Source organism: Nothobranchius furzeri, chromosome 12 (assembly GCF_043380555.1).
Source record: "Nothobranchius furzeri strain GRZ-AD chromosome 12, NfurGRZ-RIMD1, whole genome shotgun sequence".
NCBI classification, from domain to species: Eukaryota; Metazoa; Chordata; class Actinopteri; order Cyprinodontiformes; family Nothobranchiidae; genus Nothobranchius; species Nothobranchius furzeri.
In genome coordinates, this window is record NC_091752.1 from 29,557,206 (window position 1) to 29,576,905 (window position 19,700).

The 19,700-nt window shown below is 40.8% G+C and overlaps 1 protein-coding gene across 1 annotated transcript in view; it reads left to right on the plus strand.

Moving 5' to 3' along the window:
- Window positions 1-19,700, plus strand: part of LOC107375930 (serine protease HTRA1A) — a 34,938-nt gene that overhangs the window by 13,335 nt on the left and 1,903 nt on the right. The window contains exons 3-8 of the mRNA XM_015944763.3: window positions 705-909; window positions 14,490-14,684; window positions 14,763-14,795; window positions 14,868-14,982; window positions 19,062-19,119; window positions 19,251-19,346. Coding sequence (XP_015800249.3) covers window positions 705-909; window positions 14,490-14,684; window positions 14,763-14,795; window positions 14,868-14,982; window positions 19,062-19,119; window positions 19,251-19,346 — 702 coding nt within the window. The remainder of the gene's footprint in view (window positions 1-704; window positions 910-14,489; window positions 14,685-14,762; window positions 14,796-14,867; window positions 14,983-19,061; window positions 19,120-19,250; window positions 19,347-19,700) is intronic.

Here is a 19,700-nt window from a genome sequence, read left to right on the forward strand (position 1 = left end):
CTGTGAAGGAGCGTGTGTGTGTGTGTGTGTGTGTGTGTGTGTGTGTGTGTGTGTGTGTGTAGGGGAAACCATTCAGTTAAATGCTGCACGTGCACTGCTTTTAGGATTTTCTTTTATTCTGATGTACCAATCCTGATTTTTGTTGATTTTCATTTATTGCTAAAACATGAAGGACACATTGCATTTAAAAGGACTATGAAAATGAAAAACAAATGACTGTTTAATGATTCAAAAATGATCAGAACTTTTAGAATTTGTCCAGATTGACCAATTTTTTGAGGACCTTCTCTTTCCACAATCATTCTTGTTTGTTTAAGATTTCCTCAAGGATTTGGGATTTGATTAAATGACACCAAAGATGTCACTTTTTGTCTTTTTTTTTTTTTTTTTGAACATCTTCCAAAAGAAAGCAGCTTGGCTTGAGTCCTCAAATATTGGTATAACCTTCCAACAAAAAGATGTAACCTTTCTTTTATGGTGTGTTTCCTGACCATAAAAAACCCAACTCAAAATGAAAAGGTGATCTGCCACTCTCCTTCCACACCATCCCCTCATCCCTCTTTCATCACATCTCATCAGTACATTTTACTTCAGTTTCTACTGACACTATGCATCAGCTCTGTTTCTTAGAAGTAGAGACTCGTTGAAAGGAAAATCTTTAATCTCCCCTGTCTCCTTCCCTCTGTTCTTCCGTTCTTCCACAGGATGACTTATTCCAAGCGGGAGGTGGCTGTGGCCAGTGGTTCTGGGTTTGTTGTGTCAGAAGACGGCCAGATTGTGACTAATGCCCACGTTGTGGCCAATAAACACAGAGTGAAGGTGGAACTGAAGAGCGGTGCCTCCTACGACGCCAAAATCAAAGACGTGGACGAGAAGTCGGACATTGCACTCATCAAGATTGATGCACCGGTCAGTCAAAGTTAGACAGATGGTTAGAAGTGATCGGATGACTAGAGTACAAAATAACCATGACTACAGTTTTATACTTGAGGAGGAAAATATTTAAAGAAAATATTTATTTAAAGTTATACGTCCACTTTTGTATCCAAACCAGACATGGAGCAGAAGGTTTAGTTGCATCTTTTTTGGCATGAAAATGTGAAAAGCAGCAATTTGTTTATAATCTTGTTAAAATGAGACAGCTTCTTATTTGGCAGCTGCATCCAGACTTAAAAAAATTCTAAATACCTGCCTAGTCAAGGATAATAAAATCAAGACCGTCCCTTATAAATAACAATAAAAAGAAAACAAACTTTAAGTTGCAACATTTTATTACAGAGTAGTGTGAAACGATTCAAATTATTACATAGACTTTAGAGGGTTTGCAGCTGTCCAGCGTGCTCTCCAACCTCCGCTCAGAGGTCTGAAGCAAGCAGGAGACGAGGGGCGAGGAGTGCGTTGAATCCATGGTGGATCCGTGACCTTTCACCTAGCTCACTCGAGCTGACCTCAGGTGTTCAGTTCAATGTCAGGTGACAGGTAAACAAATATGTTTACATTCAGTTAATTGGTTGGTTTAAATGCTTCGATTTAAACATTTCAGAAATTTCTGTCTGCAAAACGTAAACTTAAAGGTCAACTTTACTGAAAAAGTATTTTTTAATTAGTCATTCTGAAATTTTCATGCAGACTGCACATGAAAATGGTCACCTACACCTATCTCCAGCATTAGCTTCTGATAGAAAATAGACGGTGAAATGCTAGGGTTGACAGATCTACGTCACACTCGCTTAACATATATTGACTCACCCATCTTGACTCATGACAGGGAAGGCTGTTGTTGGTTTAGCGTCGAGGAAATGGCAGAGAACGTCTTGACTAGCAGAAGCTACGCATTAGCATTAGCGTTAGCATTAGCATTAGTGACTCCATCACACAGCAGAACTCCTCCAGGCGTGTGTCATTTGTGGAGATAAAACATCAGTGTTGCAGAGCAAATAGAGTCAGTGGTAGAGTCACTTTGCCGTTATCCAATCAGAGGCGAGATGTCCAAAATATCAGAAAGAAAGACTCCAAATCCTGCCGTTGGAAGCTCAACTGATGTGGGTCACTTCTAGTTCCAGAAACGGGTGCACCAGAACTTTTTCACCCCGTGATCATCTTACAAGGCATTCATTCCTAATAGAAACCACTGAAAAATGTATTCAAAATATGAGTACATTTGATCTTTAATTTGGTTTTTACAATGCATCAGGTAAAAAAAAAAAACATTTAAAAATGAAGCATAGAGTTAAAGTGACATGTCATGGCAGTGATTGCTTTAGGATGTAAGAGCTAGAAAGTGAGGATGCAGGCGTTGCCAGATGTTGGAGGTGGACTCAGATTCTGTCAGTTCTACAACAGCTGACAAAAATCAAAGAATTCGGGGATGATTACTTATTAGTGATGAGTTTTTTTTTAAAGCTTGGGTTTGGAAGACAACAGTTTCATCACATGACATCTGTTTGTCTAATTTTCTCCTGTTCTCCTTGTGTCCCTGTCTGCTGGAAAAGAGGGGTCCATGCTGCACGTTAATCATGGTGGGTCATGTGAAGGAATGTATGGCAGAGATCCGGGGGCTATTGACTACGAGTTGTAGCAAGGCTGAGTGCATCACAGAGCTGACTCTGACGGCTGAAAAGTCATCAACAACTGCAGGTGGAGGAGCATTACATTACTATTGTTTTAAACAAAACAGCCACCTTTATGTGGACGATGCATGCATTTCCATCATGCTAACTCCAATTTTTTTAGGATTTTTCTGTAAGGTAATTAAAGCTCACCAGCTAGTAAATAACGTAGCGGAGCAGGTTTGTTATTATCACATGACAGCCAGATGTTTCCTTGGTGTCATGCAGGCAGGAAACACGAGTGCATTTGTTTCAGTAAAGATTATTAGTCATTTAGAGAAGTCAGATGTTCAGACTGACACAAATCAAAGAGGTGACTCGGTTTGAGGGGAATGGGTGGCCATTTGTCACTTTCAGCAATGCTTGGAAAGCTGCTGAGTCGGGCATATTTGCAAACGTAAAATCCAAATTAAACACAGTATCAACTACAGTAAGGATGCACGTTCTGATGGCCTTCATATGAGGAGAAGTTGATCCAGACTGATTTAGACGGACGGGTAGCTCAGCCTCAGTGTGATATTACCTAGTGAGAGTTGATACATGAGATAAATTAGAGGATGAGGGAGTTTTAATGAGAGGGTGAGCAACGCTGTCATTTACAATTAGGAGATAAATACAGTCATCTGAACTAATTCCAGCATTTAATTTCTGTTCCTGAAAAATCAGAAGTCCTATGATGGGGCCAGCCTTTTTTATCTGATGCGGTTCATCAGAATTATGATTAGCTGAGCTGGAAATAACGTTTTTAAGCATGTGATACATCGCCTTGTCATTTAGAGAGACAACATTTCCAGGAACAATGAACAATTTGCTATTTAAAGACAACTTGGAATAATTTGGGTAATTTCCGACAACAGCAACTGGTTTTATGGTTGATTTTATACCAATGTTAAGATTTAATTTCTTCTTTTCTTATGGATATTTCAGGCTACTTTAACTTATATCTTCCACCAGATGCTGTGCACTTTACATTGCCTTGATCTGTCACTATACAAGTGATTTTATCCATGCGTGGAAACTAAAATCTATAAAAGATGCTGTAAAAACGTTCTATGGCCTGTAGTAGTTTAGATTTTCTGCAGTGTGGACAAAAAAACGACCTTAAATAGTTACGAGAAATAAGGAAAAAATTTTACTCAGCAGAACAAGCCGACCCGTCTGCGCCTCTGAGGTTTGTAGCATTTTTAGCAAGATGAACATGAGATTTAATTACAATTCTTGTCCATGCACATTGATTTAATACAAAGCATAGGAAATATTTTGATTTGACACCTAGAGTTGACACTTGTTAGACCATTTCTGCAGTTTTATTCTTGGAATGCATTGTTTGAGTCCCTTAAGGTTGTGTGTGAAACTTGTTTTTCCACTTTTACTCGTCTCAACAAAATAAAACCAAAGGTTCAAAACAATCTTCACAAAATTTACACTGCATGTTTTAAAAGGCTATAAATCATTCTAAGTACTTTCATAAATAATTTTTTAAAATCCAGCTTTTGTTTTATTTTGGGACTTTGAATTGATTTTCAGTGGAATTATGAGGAGTGAGGTTTAAGCTGTTATGGAGAATCTGCAGACAAGCTAGGTTTTGAACGTAAACACGGTCACAGAACACACACTCTTCTCCTCGGGTGTCTTTCCTGAGAGGCTTCTGCCGGAACCGGAAACCCGTGATGCCAGAGGAAAGACGACAGCGCTAAATACCGGTCGCCCTTTTCTAAGTCCAAACGTCTTTTGCTGTCCGTCACTTGAAATGGTGTTTTTCTTTTTGGGACTCTGGTAGTTTGTCCTAAAGTTGTTGAAGTGGTAGCAGCCAGCTGTTTCTCCTCCTCTGATAATATAGAGCGGAGAAGCTCTCACATCAGTGGTGTTCTGTTGCTAAATACGCACGTGCATTTGGAGTGGAGGACCCAGGGAAGTGTGGCAGTTCTGTGAGACCGACAACCAGATGGTCCGATAGTTTCTTTCGGTCTCAAATGTTTTATTGGGGGAGGTTTTTAGACAAATGGGAGAAAACAACTTTTTTCTTTTTACTTTATTTATTTTCCACAATATATTTATAGCTATACTATGTTAGAACATTAAGAGGCATGAAAAAATGCTTTAAGCTAATTTGTTTTTCAAATTTGCTATAGCAGCTTTAAAGCTGTGGTTGACTGAAAAAAAATGTGAATGATTATTTTTTTTATTATAATCAGTCACTCTGAGTTTTTCATGCAGGCTGAACATGAAAACTAAACTGGTCTCCTGCTTTAGCTTCTGATTGAAAATAGATGGTGAAAGCTAGGATTTGAGAATCCTCACATACCCGGCGGTATCTATGTCACACTGTGAAGTTGCCCCTCTTGGCTCGCGCCTGCCCAAAAGAGGGCTTTTTAAAAGAAATTTGCAGCAAGGAAAGAGAGCGGATATTGCCTTTGTGGTAATGACTCTGCAACATGGATGAACCCATTCTGTTAGCCAATCAGAAGCTAGGTGTGTGCATATCCTTAATGATGAGTGATCCTGCTGTTTTCAGCCAACCTCTGCACCAACCAACTTCTGCATCTCAGAACAGGAGCATCATAGATTTTTTTAATTTTTCTGAATGACTAGACTAGAACGACTAGAGAACACTAAAAGTATATTGAATAAATGAGTAAACCACACCTTTAAACTAAATCACTGTGGCCTGGTGACTGCTTTAGAGACACAAAACTGACATTTTTCTCCCTGGTCAGTTGCTGCTTGGTCAGCTCCCCAGTCGCCCTCAAAGTCGTTTCTTGTGCTTGTGCAACTGTGTCTCTGTGAGAAATGTGGTCTTTTTTGGTAAATGGTTAGTGGCCTGTGGTTGATATAGCATCTTCTAGGATTCCACTGCCCCTCAAGGCACTTTACAACACAATTAGTCATTCACACAGTGGTGGTGATGAACTGCAATGTAGCCACAGCTGCCCTGCTGAGCACCAGCACCTCCAGTCCCTCCGATCACCAGCAGGCAAGACGGGTTAAGAGTCTTGCCCACGGTCGACTGCAGCAGATAGAGCGGGACTCAAACCTGCAACCCTCCGGTTATGAGGCGGGCTCTTCTGCCACCTTGTTTTAAGTTCCAGCCACACCAGCGTGGCTTGTAAAAATGAGCACCTTTTGCAAAAATATAACATTTTGAAATTTCTGAAAAGCATGAATGCAGCTTTAGCAGACAGAATTTCAACCACAGATGATGAATCTGTTACGTATCTATCCTAAATCATCTCTCTTGCCTTCTAGTCTTGGATGTATTGTTCCTGTCCGCTGCCAGCCCTCCCCCCTTAGTCCAGTTCCATCATTTCTCTTTTGAATGTAAAGCCAGAATTAAAGAAGCAGTCAAAGCAAATCATCTAAACTGTATTTGAAGGTATAAAATCTTTGCGTGAAAAGCTAAAAGGTGTGATTTTCCATGACTGGATTCTTGTCGTTGCATTTCTATCTCAAATGGGAGTTCATAGGTAGAAGGGCCTGTTTGTTCGTGAAGCTGTGGTCTACTCCTCACCTCAACTCTGGGGAACACATTAGTCTGTGAGCAGCAGCTGGAAATTCAAAGGAGAAGAGAGGATGGGGGTGCACTCACTTGTTCCTGTCTAGAGAGAGAGCATGATGAGGCCTGTGGAGTGGATCCGTATGTCTGAAGGATTGTGTGAGCGGAGTCTGATGTGGCAGTAAAGATGGAGCTCGTTTAAATTAAGGATCAAACATCTCCTCTAAAGGATGTTAAGACCCATTTTGATTTGAGAAACAGCAGACTTGCAAGGATCTCTTCTCTTGACTGACCTTGAGCGTCCTAAATAGAATCTGTTGTAGAACGACTTCACAACACTTGAAATAAGCAGCACAAAGAGTTTTCCATATCGTTTAAAAATCAGTGGAATCAAAGTGGCTGTTAACGTTGGGTTCGGGTGCTGCTGAACGCTTTTACACGTGTGCATTTGAGAGCAGGGTTTACTCTACAGTTTCAGATTGCTTCCGTTCTGCGAGTTCATTGTTTTACAAATGCTGGGGTCGTGACCCAACTTCTGGAGGGTAGTGAGATGATATTTGAAGAAGGTTAAAAGCTTATTTTGATCATCATTGTCAAAAACAAACAAAACAGTTATCAGAATTTTTATTTTCCAAATCTTTGGTCCTAAAATGTGATTACTGCAAAAGAATCATGATCACAATATTCAGCTGACTCATTTGAGGCAAACTGGTTTTGATCTTCATCATTTAAGTTTCATTTTCAGTTAGAGTCCTCTTCATGGTAGCCGGAAGCGATGTAGCTTCCTTCCAGAAGATGCTAACACTGTTAGCTCAGTATAGCTCAGAGAAACATTCCTGTTGCACATTGTGCACCATTGGGACATTTAGCTCCGAATCGGCTTATTGTCATGGAAAATACACTTTTATAAAACCTGACAAGAATGTCTACTTCTTATATTAGGAGGTAAACCTGTACTTTATGTTATGGAGCAATCTGTAAAACAACTGAAAGAAGAGAAAATCTCATTTTTTTCTGGCTAGAACACCAATAAATGAGTCACCACTACCTTCATGCCAAAATCAGATTTGCATGGGCTGTGTTGTGGCAGGAAAAAGTGTCCTAATGTTTCCTACGTGTTCCTCTGAAACAAACGCACTATTTGTATTACCCATCACCCAGTAATAAGACTCTCAAGCTGTGCTCTCTGGGAAGCTTGCCTTGTGTTGGATTGGACTGGGCTCTTCTTGCGCAGTATGCCTGTGAGTCTGTTTACGTGCAGAGGAGAGAGAGGAGAAATGTGCCTCCATGCAGCCATGTGCTCTTGCACTTATCGTTCTGTTTATCACCAACAGTGGGTGAACGTTTCTGCAGGAGATGCCGTTTCATCAGCTGTGCCTTGAGGTAGCTGGAGACAAATGCACATTAGCAATCGGGATTTAAGTCTGAGCATTTGGGCGAGCTCGTTTCCTCTCACTGCAGAGACGTGGACGCTTGGATGCCAGTGGAAAGACGCTGCATGTCTGTTAGAAACAGGAAGAGGGGGAATTAATCCCATCCTCCTCCTCCTTTGAGTCACTCTTTCTACTTCTTCTTTGTACCAAAATGGTTCCTATGCTTGCAGATGCAATTGGTTGGGAAATGATCCAAAGAAAACCGTTGCACTAATAAACACACACACACAAAAATCTGTCCTGCTCTGTCTTTATACTCTTTGTCTTGACCTACTTTCTGTTTTTTTCCAGAACTAATTTCCAGACCTGCTGAATACATGACAGCGTTGCCCAGAATTGTTTCAGCCCAGCAGTCGATGACGACTCTTTAAGATGTGCATGAGTCATTAAAGCGCACCCTAAGATGGCTCGGACTAGGACTCGCATTCATTTTTCACCTAAATGGTACAAAGCTGTGATTTCTCTCTGGAATTGTAAATATGGAGCAATAACTCTCTGGAAAGTGAAACGCTTGGTCTGCAGGCTTAGATTGAAAAGAAGAGACCCCGTAGGACCAGATTGGGTCAAACCTGAGGTGCAAATTTCATATTTTTAGCATCATGTAAATCAAAGTAGGTAAAAGAGAGCTGAACCACATTTACGGTCTCCCTAAAGAAGAAGAAAAAAAAACACTTTAGATGCCATTGCCTCTCATTATTCCAATCGTGCAGCTCAGGGTTTTGTGGTGTCTGGCCAGAAATGAGACACCCTTGGATCCTCTTGAGCTTTAAAGGAAAGCCCACAAGAAAGTCCAACATATGTTTGTTCTTATAGGGACCTAAAAACCTTCCTAACGACATATGGAAGCCATAGTGGTTTCTGTACTGGTGTCAGCAAGGATATGGCTTACCCCGTGCAATCTGGAGACTTACAGAGTAAGGAACTGCTCTGCTGGGTAAAAGTCGACCTCAACTTTTAATTCCCCTACATATAAGCATTTTTCTGTAATCGTAGCATGCTTGCATAAACAGGCAAACGTAAGTGCAACTCAAACTTGTCAGAAGATAAATACACGCTTTCTTTGTCGAAGTCTTCATCTTGATCTTCTCACTTGATGTTACGCACCTTGTGAGCGTGCCGGATCCTGCTTAATTTTTATCTGCATTAGTGAAACCTTGAGGGCACAACTTCAAACCTCAGCTGTAAAATAAAAAACATCCACCTTAAATTACTTCTTTTTTTTAAGTAGAACCTTTAAAATGTGTTTCTTTTTTTGAAGTAAATGAAAGAAACTGGAGTTTTTGAGTAACTGGTGATGTGCTTATACAGTTAGGATCAGTATACTGAAGCAGGTGTGTGGGTTTTAATTTACAGCTCCCACCCATGAGGGTTGATGCCCAGACGACCTCCTCCTCTTCCTCTCTCTGCGTGTGTTCTTACGAGCTTCAAAAAGTGATAAAACCACACTCCTTCTACACCACAGTGTTAAGGTTTGCGCCTGGTCTTGTCATAAAACAGTAGTTAGTGTAATGGCTTTTGAATGAGGCTCCAAATGACCAGAGTTTTAAGGATAATCAGTGATGGATCCCTACAGAGACTGAAGTATTTTTAAAGAACTTCTGTTTTTTTCTGTAGGATTCTCCTTTTGACAGGGAATTTGATCATTTGTTTGCAAAATGCTGGACAAACTGATGTCTACATATTAAAGCTGCAAAATATGTACGACTGACATCCTGTGGCCAAATGTGGGAACTGCAGTCCATGTTTTAATGCAAATCATATTCTCACTGCAGTAAAAGGTTGAAAAATGCCACGATTGACACGTTATTCACTTCACACAAACATGTCACTGTAATATTGAGTTGTTGGTTAAAAAAATAAAACGTATAGCATGAGTTATTTTTAGAGCCATTGGCTTCTAATTCACTCTTAGCATTGTTAGCTCAACATTAGCCTCTAGCCTTCTTCATCTGATACTTAGACTGAAACAAAAAGATGTAGTTTCCTATGTTGGGTCTACACTGGAGGAATCTGTGGGGTGGGACGGTTTACTCACGTGCTTTGCGGCGCATCAGTCCACACTGGGGGAGTCTCAGCCACAGAGCAGCATCTCTGCATTCTCCTCACTGGACTTGTGAGATCACATAATCCCTCGAGACTTCAAAGGTTACAGTTTGTTTAAGCCATCAGCCATGATGTTGTTCCTCTCCACTGCCAGGATTAAAGCCATGAAAAACACACTGTTGCAGTTCTGGAAAGATGCCGGTAGTTAATTAGCTGTCAGGTCACACGTACACCATAGAAGTAATCAACATAGATGAGAAATTGCATTCCTGCAATAGACTTTTATTTTGACAATTATGGGACATTTTACACTGATATCGTGTGTGATTTTGTGTGTATTCCTATGCTAACTGTGGAAATAGACTCATCCCAGAAACGGCTCATGGCAAAGATAGGGCCCAATTCTATCTTGAGCAGCGCAGCGTGCTGCTTCTGGGACACACCTGAAAAGTTCTGCACCACGACCGGTTTAGCTCAACCCTATATAGACTATAATAGATTCTATTTGAACCAGCGACGTTCCGCTACCGTTCCATGCCGCTGATCCTAGTGTGAACTCGGCTTTAGGGATACAAGAAATAACTTCTGGGTCGCTCCGGTTTACTGGCCTCAAATCTTTAAACAACTCTGGAGCTCTTTGCCTGCTGGTGTCAAATTACAAATACCAGTGCAGCAGCATTAGCTGGCCAGAGACATGGCAACCAGGAACTATGTCCCTCTTTAGTTTTTTTATAAAAGAAAAAAAAAAATAACTGTTCAGTTACAAGGTAACCTTCCTTCCAATGCCATTAAGACACTACTTTTGTGATTATTTCACAGCAGAATCCTTACATATTGCTCCTTTAAAATAGTACTAAAATTGTGCTAAAACTAGGGTTTTGTTTTCACTTGGAACTAAACTGAAACAGAAACTCTTCCTTAATCTGACGCCAAACCAATTTTTATCCAAACTTTCGAATACTAAAGCCTTTTAATCTTTTTGTGACCCGAATAGCAGCAGTTATCTTAATTATAGAAAGATTTTGTTACCTTCATCAACCACATCAGAAATGGCTTTTAAAAAGTTCATGGTTTACTTTTGAATTTGTTTTCAAAAGTACATTTTTATAGCCCTTTCACTAGAAACTTTCTAGTTCTTGAGCTTTTTTTGTCGACACTGTGCATCAACATAACGTCAAACCAAACTGTTTGCTGCTATTTTTCTCACATTCTCACGCTCTCTCCATGTGGCTTGTGGTTCTTGTTGTTCCCTTAACCTTGCCTCCGTCCTTTATAATGAAGCAGCAGCGCGCCGTAACCTTCGTCTGAAATAACTCAGTGAGTCACTTGGGTGGTCAGCAGAGGCAGACTCGCATGGCGAGAGGATTTTCCACAAGTCATTCCAGATTGCTGACTAGTGTTCATTTAGGAAGTGATACATAAGCAAAGGTGCTTTTTTGAATGTTTTGAAGTCTGCCTGTTTTGTGTTTGTTCTGCCTTCTCACATAGGCTTGGGCTGCTGGTCAGCCAACGTCTGCATTTTGCACCCTATGTGCACGATTTGTTCAGAAAGCAGTGTGACTTTGTGTGGGTGATTTTGTTTTGGTGGGCCTTTCTGGGAGGAGAACAGCTTATGTTTATTTAAATTTTCAGATTTCATGAAGACTAGATGAAATAAAGTTGGTAAATGACAAAAGTTGTAGATGTTAGTAATTCACCTGACGTTCTTTGTCTCTCAGCTGTGTGTGTTTTTTTTTCTTGGGGGCTTGAGGGTGATGATGCAGACAGCTGCTCCTGTGCCAGGTGTCTGATTTATTTCAGATTTTTTTTTTTAGATTTTCCTTATCAGTGTGTGCACTTCTTCATCTAGTGTGTAGGTGGTTACATTCAAACGAGCTAACAAGAATCTGGAACGCAGCCTTGGACACTGTGTGTGTTTATATGTTTGTGTTTTTGGTTTTCAATCTGTGTGTGAAGAGATGAGATAGTGTTTAAAGTTTAAAAAAGTTACAATTACCGGTCAACTTTGTTTATGAGGGTCAAGATTGTTCACCAACGCTAAATTAACATGTTTTTTTTTTTTGTCAGAATGCATTTTTTAAAATTACCCTTTAAAGAATTTTTTTTGTTTTTTTAATTCAATTTAGTAAATAAAAGTCATGATTTAATGTATGTTATGTTAATATAAAAACATTAACAGTTAGTATTCAAACATTATCATTATTTCAATAATTTTATTTATTATTTATTTTCAGTTTAGCAAAGTATTGAATAAGATAAGAAGATGGGCTTTTCCAAGTAATGGATCTGCAAGTTAAAGTAAAAATAAAAAATCTGATTAATTTTTTTGTAAACAACAAACAAATCAAAAAATTGAATTTCTCATGTTAACAATATTTTATAAATAACGTAATATTTGATTTATTTGTGATTTTTGGTCAATTTCACAGATTTTCTGTTACTCTGTTGCCTTCACCTTGACTATTTATAGCTCAGCCGTTTTTCAAAAGCAGGAAGACCATTGGATGGTTTCTGTTTGTGCACAAACTGTTCACAATAAAAGTGATTTACCACAACTCCAACTCTGAGCTGCTCTGCAAGGCTATTTCAATTAGAGAATGAAGCTGTCACTGCAGATACGTAATTAAATCCTGCTTGTGTTTCTCTGCATAGGAAACCTCTCAGTAAAACAGACCTAACACAAACTTAAGGTACTCATTATTTGCTAAATCACTAAGACAGTTTTGGAGCATTGGTAGAGGGTGGGGTCACCTTTCGCCATTAGAAAACATCAGCAGAGCTCCACTTTTTGGGGCAAATGAGCTTCTGCTTTTGATTGTTTGTATTTTGACTTGTTTGGCATGAAAGTCACTTCTCCCTGTGCTGTGTTGAGAGGAATTGTTCAGCGTGGGAATGCAGGCCTGCAGCAGTGGGTGTAAGAGACTTGTGGTTTAGCTGTAATTATCCAAAGTGTCCACTTATAAAACGGATGATCATGAGAAGTCTGAGGCTCTTGGGGGGACTTCAGTAGAAAAGGACTTAATTTTATGATTCCTTTTTCGAGCTCTGCTTGGTACGAAAGTGTTTTGTTTTGTGGATTTTGAACACATTTAAAGTGAGAATGCTAAAAACATCTAGCCTAGCAAGTCACCCTATAGTCTGGCCACGACCCATAGACAGAGCTCAGTCGTGGGGCGGAATCAATGGTTGTCTTGAAAACTGTCTCTGCATGCTATTGGACAACAGACATGATGTACTCACTGCTACAAATGTTAAGCCTGGATCACACTGTGCGATTTTTGGCCTTCTTGGCCAAATCCATTGTCCTGAACAGAATCGTGACTATAAAAAACTGTCAACGTCAGGGCGATTTGCATAGATGCGCACCATGCTGTGAACGTACCATCTGACCGGCTCTGCGACAGCTTTTTGAGCCGTCTCACGATCAAATCAGCCTCAAACAGTCTTCGAGCACGGCTTGAAAACCTGCTTCTCCTGTCTGCAGTCGACCAATGAAAGCACACCTTTGGGACGCCGCAGCAGCAAGACTCCGCCTCTCTGAGCTTTGGTTTCAATTTATGTTTAAAATGCAGATTATAAACTACACACTAGCTATTTCTGTCCAAAGCTCAAGTTAAACTGGAGTTATACTTAAAATAATTAATTTACCTTTTAAACCATCAGATACATTTTGAAAGCCGTGATTGTGTGATCTGTGAGAGCTGAGAGGAGATGAGCTCACCAACATGAAAAATTAAACACAAAAACATGAGATCCCTTTGCCGTTGGTGGAAATTTCACACATTCAACCGGTAAGGATGGTTCAGTAGCGTTTTGCTGCAGAGGGACAGAGGAAGCTTCGCGACAGCGGGTGTGAGCTGTCACATTTAGTGAGACAGAATTTGTGGCTAAACTTTAAATATTGCAGCTTGTCTGTAGTTTAGTGGGTTCTTGTGTATAAAGGAGGAGAAGGATGAATGACCAGCTGACAGCGGCTGTCTAGCTGGAAGACAGGAAAAGGAGACCCGCAGCCAGAAACTGATGCCAAAGTGAGGGTTTTGAAAACGAAGCTTCCTCTTTGAGGAAGACAAACTGACACTAAAAAGAAGTGCTTTTATTTTTTCAGCTTTGTTTTGGTTAGTGGTCTGCTTAGTGACATATGCTTCAGGAGGTGTGCTCGTGACGCAGCGTGTCCTGCTGGAGAGAGACGTCATACAGTGTGATACCTTTCCGGAGTTCTCACAGTGTGACATGAACCATCCTGTGAGACGGCCAAAAATCACACAGTGTGATCCGGGCATTAGTCTACGGGGCAGTCTGCCTTACACTGTCGAAGAAAACTCAAATACATCCTTGTTCTCAACAAATGACTTCTATCTGCTCTTAACTCAAAGAAAACCCCATGTCTAAATACTCCAAAGTTGATGCCAAAGCCGTTTCAGAAGTCGTCGCTATCTTTGTTGTTTCGCTCCATCGCTGTAACATCCCGCCCACCAAACCGATGCTAGATAGGCAAAACCCTTTTGCCTTCTGCTGTGATCTGTTTAGATTTGTAGGCTAAAAACATCAGCTCTTGATCAGTTGCATCAAAATGAGGTTAAAATGAAATGTATCGACTCATTCTGCAGGAGAGGACTTTTGTTTTTGTTTGTTTGTTTAGCCTAGCTAGCAAGTCATTCAGGCTGCTCATTTAAAGCTAACACAGTGCTTACTAGCCAATTTCAGAGCTTTTCACCCTATTTGTCCTCCTGCTTTACCTTGAAAGCATGAAAGGATAGAAAATCAGGACTGATGAGAATATCTGTACTTTTGAACATTAGGTGTTCATGCAGCAAAAATTACACTAGCTTGCTACTCATGCAACATGGCTTAGCTGCTTGTTATTCAAATTCTTGTTTAGGTCATTTGTTCCTTCATCTTTTCATTTTGCAGAACAAGCTCCCAGTGCTGCTGTTGGGCCGTTCGTCAGACCTGAGACCAGGGGAGTTTGTGGTTGCTATTGGAAGCCCGTTTTCCCTCCAGAACACGGTCACTACTGGCATTGTCAGCACCACTCAGCGAGGAGGCCGAGAGTTGGGCCTCCGCAACTCCGATATGGACTACATCCAGACTGATGCCATTATCAATGTAAATACTACAAGGTGCATTAGCATTGTTTATGTTTAAAGACAAACGGCAATAATTTGGTGTCATGTGGGTTCGCAGTACGGAAACTCTGGAGGGCCTCTGGTGAATCTGGTAAGCCAGATTTTTACTTTTGACGACTCGACGATGTGTTGCATTTGAATTTTAACTGACCTTTGATCTCAGGACGGTGAAGTGATTGGGATCAACACATTGAAAGTGACAGCAGGCATTTCCTTTGCCATCCCATCAGACAAGATTCGACAGTTTTTGGCCGAATCGTATGACAGGCAGTCCAGAGGTAACAAAGTCTTACTAACACAGCTCCTGTCGTTTAACTGCAACGGTAAGATGATAAGAGCCGCAATTTCATCTGAATAATCAGTAGAAAATAGTTATTTAGTTGCAACTTTTTCCTGTTTAAAACATTTTTATTATTTATTTATTTATTTATTTATTTTTTACATTTTTTGCTGTCCTTTTAAAAGTTTTACCAAATTTCCATGCATGTACCATGCACTCCTACCTCATCATCTTCCCCTTGTCTGGGTTGAGGTTGTGTAGTCCTGAGGTCCAGTCCTCACCAGAAATAGCTCTGACTTACTGCTAGCCATGCAGATCAGACTTGCACTCCTTTGGGGCAATGACTGAGCTGCTCTAGGACCACCCACCCACTTCTCATGATCAACAAAACACGTGGTCCGGTTGGTCAGAGGGTGAAGATCTGGTCCACGGTTCCACAGCCAGGATGAAAACCACATTTCTTCTTTTCAGTCAGATATTCAACTATCCACCTGCTCTAGTAGGATTGCAATCCCTCAGTATCACACCCTCTTATCCCCATTTTCTAAATTAAATAAATCCAGTTTATTTATATAGCGCCAAATCACGACAAGAGTCGTCTCAAGTCACTTCACAGCGTAAACATTCCAATACAGTTTAGTTCATTAAGCCATTCAGTAAAAAGTTTCCTATGTAAGGAACCCAGAAAATCGAGTCACTGACTGGTGTCAGTAGCCACGTTTACATGCGCATATTTAATCGGATTGAATGCCCAATCAGATCGAAAATTCTGCATGTAAACATGTCAATCGGAATATTCTGATCCGATTCGGCCCGATCGGATTGATTGAGAGAGGTGGTTTATTCCGTTCTTCATTCCGATTGACGTGCATGTACACAGCCATTCGGATTGTTGGGGTAAAATAATGCTCACAGCGCATGTGTGCAACAGCGAGCGGGCCTCTCCGCTCAGCTGTCACTTCAGACCCGCGGACCAGCTGATCAAGAGGCAGAAACATAACCCTCCCTTATTTTAATCAACAATAAAATGCAGCAAAGCATATATCTGCAGTTATTCACTGAAGAAAACGTAACTTCTATGAGCTAAATAAAAATATTAAATTGAATAAATGGATCAGGAAAGCAGGAAGAATAGTTATTTCAGTTTTTACATTTTTCATTTCGTTTCATGGCGTTTGTTTACAATTTTTCTTTCGGGAAAGGCAACTCTGCACATGCTCAACCTATTTAATCGGATTAAATGCTTGGTGCGTATGTACGCACGGCATGATCGGATCATTTCAGTTCGTCTCCATGTGAACAGAGATTCGGAAATTCCGATCAACCAAGATTTCAATCGGATTGAGGAAATTTGGCACATGTAAACGCAGCTAGTGTCTTTACCCCTACTGGAAGCATCAGTGCTTCAAATAGAATCCATTATAGTCAGTGAAGTGTAAAAAAACAGCCACAATGCAGAAATTTCCAGAAGAGGCCCAGAAGTGGCACGCCGCGCCGCTAAAGATTGAATCGGGTTCTAATTTTCCCGCGAGCCAGGATGTGTCAATTACCGCAGTTAACATAGGGCTAGACAGGAAATCACACACGCAAATTACAGTGTAAAATCCCTGGAAATTTTCAAAATAAAAGTATTGCAGCAAAGAAATGTCATATACATGAAGCTTACGTGTGACCTAAACAAATCGTAACCTTTGAAGTCTCGAGGCATTTTGTGATCTCGCGAGTCGAGCGAGGAGCACGGCAGAGTAGCCGCTTCGCTGCCGACACTACCGGTGTGCACTCGAGTGCAGTATGACACCCAAGCCAGTCATACAAAATCCATGCCTCATTTCCAGCTCTATGAAGTTATGAATACAGGTGCTGGCCAGTAAATTAGAATTTCATCAAAAGGTTGAAAATATTTCAGTAATTCCACTCAAAACGTGAAACATGTACATTATATTCATGCAATGCACACAGACCAATGTATTTCCGATGTTTATTACGTTTAATTTTGATATTTATAGGTGACAACCAATGAAAACATCAAATCTGGTATCTCAGAAAATTAGAATATTCTAAAGGCCAATGAAAAAATGTTTGTTTCTCTAATGTTGGCCAACTGAAAAGAATGAACATGAAAAGAATGTGCATGTATAGCACTCAATACTTAGTCGGGGCTCCTTTTGCCTCAATAACTGCAGTAATGCGGCGTGGCATGGACTCGATCAGTCTGTGGCACTGCTCAGGTGTTATGAGAGCCCAGGTTGCTCTGATAGTCGTCTTCAGCTCCTCTGCATTGTTGGGTCTAGCGTATTGCATCCTCCGCTTCACAATACCCCATAGATTTTCTATGGGGTTAAGGTCAGGCGAGTTTGCTGGCCAATCAAGGACAGGGATACCATGGTCCTTGAACCAGGTGCTGGTGGTTTTGGCACTGTGTGCAGGTGCCAAGTCCTGTTGAAAGGTGAAGTCTGCATCCCCATAAAGTTGGTCAGCAGCAGGAAGCATGAAGTGCTCTAAAACTTCCTGGTAGACGGCTGCATTGACCCTGGACCTCAGGAAACAGAGTGGGCCAACACCGGCAGATGACATGGCACCCCACACCATCACTGACGGTGGAAACTTTACACTGGACCTCATGCAACGTGGATTCTGTGCTTCTCCGCTCTTCCTCCAGACTCTGGGTCCTTGATTTCCAAAGGAAATGCAGAACTTGCTTTCATCAGAAAACATAACTTTGGACCACTCAGCATCAGTCCAGTCCTTTTTGTCCTTGGCCCAGGCGAGACGCTTCTTGCGCTGTTTCATGTTCAAGAGTGGCTTGACACACGGAATGCGACACCTGAATCCCATGTCTTTCATGAGTCTCCTCGTGGTGGTTCTTGAAGCGCTGACTCCAGCTGCAGTCCACTCTTTGTGGATCTCCCCCACATTTTTGAATGGGTTTGTCGTCACAATTCTCTGCAGGGTGCGGTTATCCCTAGAGCTTGTACACTTTTTTCTACCACATTTTTTCCGTCCCTTCGCCTGTCTGTTAATGTGCTTGGACACAGAGCTCTGCGAACAGCCAGCTTCTTTAGCAATCACCTTTTGTGTCTTGCCCTCCTTGTGCAAGGTGTCAATGATTGTCTTTTGGACAGCTGTTAAGTCAGAAGTCTTCCCCATGATTGTGGTGCCTTCAAAACAAGACTGAGGGACCTTTTAAAGGCCTTTGCAGGTGTTTTGAGTAAATCAGCTGATTAGAGTGGCAGCAGGTGTCTTCTATATTCAGCCTTTTCAGAATATTCTAATTTTTTGAGATACCAAATTTGGAGTTTTCATTAGTTGTCACTTATGAATATCAAATTTAAATGTAATGAACATTGGAAATACATTGGTCTGTGTGCATTGCATGAATATAATGTACAAGTTTCACGTTTTGAATGGAATTACTGAAATATTTTCAACCTTTTGATGATATTCTAATTTACTGGCCAGCACCTGTATGAGCTAATTTGGTTAAAAAGTTTTTATTTTATCATCTTTTTTATATTCTGTATTGCTCATGTTCTTTGTGTTCATTATGCATCTTCCAATTTCCTGATTCCTCCTGACTGATGCGTCAATATGATGATAAAATAACTCATGGTTCACATTCAAGTCATGGCTGATTGTGAAGTCATTTAAAGATGAGATTTAGGGACAAATGGCATCATAAGTGTTGACAAAAGCCACAATTATAATTTAGTTGCTGGAAATTTAAAAACTAACAATCGCTCAACCAACGTGTTGTGGTTTCATTTGTCTGCGAATTGTTAGCCAATAAGGAAAGTACTTTTGCAAGTGTAGAAAAAACCCAAGTATTGTTTATTTTTATTTTTTTTCCTAAATCAAACAAAAAAAATGTCTTTCCTTGTTAAAACCCAAAGAAATGAGTTAAAATGAAAGTGACTTGTGATCAAAAACAGTCTGGAAGTAAAACCGTTTTTCTGTATGCACATCTGGATTTGCAAATGTAAACATTGCTTTGCCTTTTGTCTAAGATGATGCATGATGAAGACGGTCTGATGTCAGGTGATATTTCTGTTTCATTCCTTCTGTTTTGTTGCTTTTTAGGGAGAACAGATGCAAAGAAGAAGTACATAGGTGTGAGAATGATGACCCTCACTCCAGTGTAAGTTTCTTCATTCGTGGCACATTGTCATTACTGCATTCAGCACGTACATTACGTTAGGATAGTGGTTATATTTATTAAAACGTCCTTTAGCGCTAAAACTTGGTTACTAAGTTTTCTTCCTACTTTAGGTTGGCCAAAGAGCTCAAGACTCAACACCGGGACTTCCCTGATATCACCTCGGGAGCTTACGTTATGGAGGTCATAGCAAAAACTCCAGCTGAAATGTAAGGAAAACACTGGTGCTCGCTGGTATATCAGAGATAACGTTATGCATTAGGAATGATGTCTTTCATGTGAGGTGAGGACAAAAGTTGACCCTGACTCTCTAAACCTGGAGATATTTTCTTTGGTCTTTCCCACACCCACCCATCGGTCCTGCTAGGACTCGCAGCTCACTCTGCCGCGCTGTTCTGCTAAAATATCCCCTTCCTCCCACAATCACAGCCCATCCAATCAGCCAGCATCAGCGGAGTGGAGCACTGGGAGACGCTGAGGTCAGCTGTTTCCTTCAAACCTCATGCAGGGAGGCCACAAGCTGCGCTGTGGTTTCCTGGGCCTGCTCTCTCAGTCCGCTACGG